At 39.8% G+C, this 3,648-nt stretch overlaps 1 protein-coding gene across 1 annotated transcript; it reads right to left on the bottom strand.

The window, feature by feature from the left end:
- Positions 1-367: 367 nt before the first annotated feature.
- LOC132313771 (protein S40-7-like) lies at positions 368-1,531 on the bottom strand. The gene has a single exon (XM_059812710.1). It carries the CDS (start codon positions 1,343-1,345, stop codon positions 662-664), a length of 684 nt encoding a protein of 227 aa, XP_059668693.1. The 5' UTR covers positions 1,346-1,531; the 3' UTR covers positions 368-661.
- Between the last annotated feature and the right edge of the window lie 2,117 nt (positions 1,532-3,648).

Below are 3,648 nucleotides of genomic sequence, written 5' to 3' on the forward strand. Positions count from 1 at the left end.
CACAAACATTACAATTCTAAACATAGAGCATGTGTCCCCTGTGTGTGAGAGAGAGAGGTCTGATGAATAGGAAGTGGAGTCAAATCTATGGCCCTGAGACTTGGATGGAAGCATACTATCAGCAACAAGAAGTCAAGGAAAATACTACAAAAGAGTTCCCGCACTCTTCCTCAAATTTGAAATTTTAGCATGAAGCATAAATGCCTAAAAACGTATTCAATATCCACATACACCAGACCAAAATTCAGCAAGAAGATATAATAAATGGACAACTAAATAACAAATAACATGGTACATTGATTGGAAATTTTCAAGTCAATTATGGTAAACATCATCCAAAACAACTTTCAATTTGTGCCGTATAAAATTTTTGCTGATATATATAATTCGTAATCTACCATTCATTAACCAAAATGTATGGAGCAGTTACAACAGTTACCAAACCCCAACACAAAAATCTTAGGTTTTAACGTTTGCAACAAACATCCCTGTTAACTTTCAAAAAAAAAATCCCTGTTCGGAAACTTTCAGATACAAAAAACGCTTAACTATGATTAAAGATGTACCCTTGTACATGATGGAGACTGTGAAAGCTAGCCAAAAAAAAAGGAAGCAACTTTTCAGTCCAAAAACAAAGAACTCAATCAAAATGGGCCAAGTCTCAGTCAAGAAAACCTGTTTTGCGCCACACAGCGTTCCTGACCTGACGCAGATCTCTCCCTTTCAGTGTCCTCCCAACGCCTTCGAGCACCGAAAACGTCGTCATCTGGGACATCGCCGATCCTCTCGCCACGATCTCGTGGGGCGGCAACATCTCTTCGTCCTCTCCGTCGTCCACGTCCACCTCGGCAAGCTCACCGTTCCTCACCTTCCTCAGCATCACCGGGACGTTCATCGGAGCTGATTGTTGGAGCTTTCGAGTGGGCATGGACTGAGAGTACTCCCTCTCTTGAAGATTTTGTTGCGGAGGTTTCGGTATGGCCGGAATCGCCCGAGACGAAGACGTCGTGGTAGATGATGATGAAATTGAAGGTTTTCTGCATAAAACCGGGCGGTTATATTTCCGGTTATCTTCCGGCAATGCGGCGAGGATGCCGAATTTTTCCGGATGCCCTAAAATTTGGCGGTGGTGGTTGGGGATAGCGGTGGCGGAGAGAGAGCTGGCGGGGCGGTTCGGTTCGGAGAAGTCGCCGGTCCAGAAGACTTCGTCCTCGCTGATCTCGTCGTCTGCGATGTTCACAGCTGTGGCGCCGGCGCTAGATTTCGGTGGGGAGAAGACGTCGAGGAAGCGATCGGAGGAGGGAGATCTGCGGTGACGGAAGCTGACAACGCCTTTTGGTTCCATGGATCGAGTGTGTGAGAGAGAGCGCGCTATAGACGCAGATAGACCTGTAAGTAATTATTGTTCATCACCAAAGAAAGTATTTTAGAGGCTCAGGTATACAAGACTCCTTGGAGTCGTAGGGAGAGAGAGAGAGAGTAGTGAGAGAACTGTGAGGAGAGACGACACAAGAATAAAGGGGCAACGATAGTTCGCAGGGAATTCTATCACACGATTAGTCGCGCCAGTGGGCCCAACTCCATATCTGATTTACAATCAAAACGGTCGAGGTGTAGGACCCACGTTTAATTCAAGGTTTGTACTTGCTAAATGGGGTGCAGGGGATTTTAATCTCTAATGCGGAAATGTTGGCAGGTGGGTATGACGTGGCGAGGGGTTGGGGATAGTGAACGCTGAATAGCGTTGGTGGTGTGAGAGATAAAAAAAATGGTAAAATACAAAGTGGGGCTGACGGGGCCGATGCTTTTCTTTTTCTTCTTCTGGAGGGTCCCGTGCATTAAAAAACCTCACATCATTCATTATCTATCCGCGACCCGGACAATCCTCTATTCATTAGTTTCCCATAAAATATGGTGGAGCGCGTTTTATAGCATCTTTAAAATTTGACTATTTAAAATTGGATAATTTACATAAATTTTCTTCATAATTTGTTATAATTACAAAAAATTTCTCTCTAATTTAAAATTTTATTAAGATCTTTCTTAAAAATAAAAATATTCTGTCAAATGCATTAACGAGCATGTTAAATTTATTAAAATACCTTAAATTTTTTATTATAAATGACTAAAATATTCATATAAATAATATATATATATATATATATATATATATATAATAGTGTACTTATGTACCCTAACTATTATTTCCGATCGAATATAACCCTGACTCTGGTGAGTTTTTGATCCAATCCGACGAGTAGTACTGGTGGCTAAAAATAATTACAGAGACATTGATTTGGCACCAAATTCTCATCCATGAAATTCAAAGAGGTCATCTTTTCCTTCGTTGTCGTCATATTCGGACTGGTCAGCTACTTACGGGAAATAACAGCCACTTCAAAGAGGTCTCCTAAGTCTCAGGGTATGATATTACTTTCCATTTTTGCCTCACAGAGTTCGACTTTTGCGCTTTATCCTTTATAAGGATTAGGATCGGTGACAAAGCTAGAGCCAAGCGTTACGACAACATCCAAAGGTGACCTTGAATCAACGAATTGCCTGCCTCAACGCTTCTCGTCGTCACCGTTACAGATCCTCGCTATCGCTATCGCCGTCTCACAACATCGCCGTCACAGATCCTTGCCTTCGCCGTCTCACAGCCTCGTCGTCTCAAACCCACCACCACAACCCGTCGCCGTCACAGATCCTCCCTATCATCATCATCGTCTCACAGCCTCGCCATCTCGCAGCATCGTCGTCACAGATCCTCGCCATCGCCGTCTCAAACCCACCACCACAACCCGTTGCCGTCACAGATCCTCGCTGTCGTCGTCACAAATCCTCGCCGCCACTACCACTGCCTAAACCAGATTAAGCTTCAGTAGAAGAAGGCTTGAAGCTGATGTGGCAACATATTGACCGTGGATGAAGCAGATGTAGGATCTGGAAAATGGAAAAAATTAGACATATATATATATTTGAGTTTATATGTATATATATATATTAAGGGTAGTTTAGTCCACTGAATTGTTTTTATTTTTTAATAATATATTGTGAACATGGTAGGAATAAAGGTATTATATGCATTTTACTTAATTTAAAAGATGACATCAACACAATCGGTCACTCAATGACATTGATTCAAGCACTCAATGACATTGATTCAAGCAGAAGGAAGGTGTGTGTAAGATATTTTTATTTTTAGGGGATATTCGAGTAAATTTTTAAATCACAAGGGAGGTCCCCGTATTTATGACAAATTATAGGGAAAGTTTGTGTAAATTACTCTTTAAAATTTGACAATTTAAAATTTTCACCTATTATTTTTTAGAGTTAATTTAATAAAAATTATCTTACTAAGTCTTAATTATTAAAATATAGGCACTTAAAAATAATCCGATCAAAAAATCATTTAGGCAAAAGTAATTACAAAGATGCTAATTTTTACCATTCATGAATACATGAAGACCAAATTACTCCTAAATATAATATGAAATTTACTAAATAACTATTTGTTGACCTTAAGGATTTTATCTAAAAGATCAATCTAATATTTTAATGATTATAAAACATTCATGATGTTTAAGTACTAATATTTTTATCGAGTGATGTATAGATTCAATGATGATCTATAAGGTCTAATTCAAG

Source organism: Cornus florida, unplaced genomic scaffold (genome assembly GCF_030987335.1).
Source record: "Cornus florida cultivar Cherokee Brave unplaced genomic scaffold, ASM3098733v1 CherokeeBrave_3.0.0_Hap2_Chr06, whole genome shotgun sequence".
Lineage (NCBI taxonomy): Eukaryota > Viridiplantae > Streptophyta > Magnoliopsida > Cornales > Cornaceae > Cornus > Cornus florida.

Bases quoted from the DNA above. Each gene is read 5' to 3' on its own strand.
- LOC132313771 (XM_059812710.1), bottom strand. From the start codon at position 1,345: ATGGAACCAAAAGGCGTTGTCAGCTTCCGTCACCGCAGATCTCCCTCC.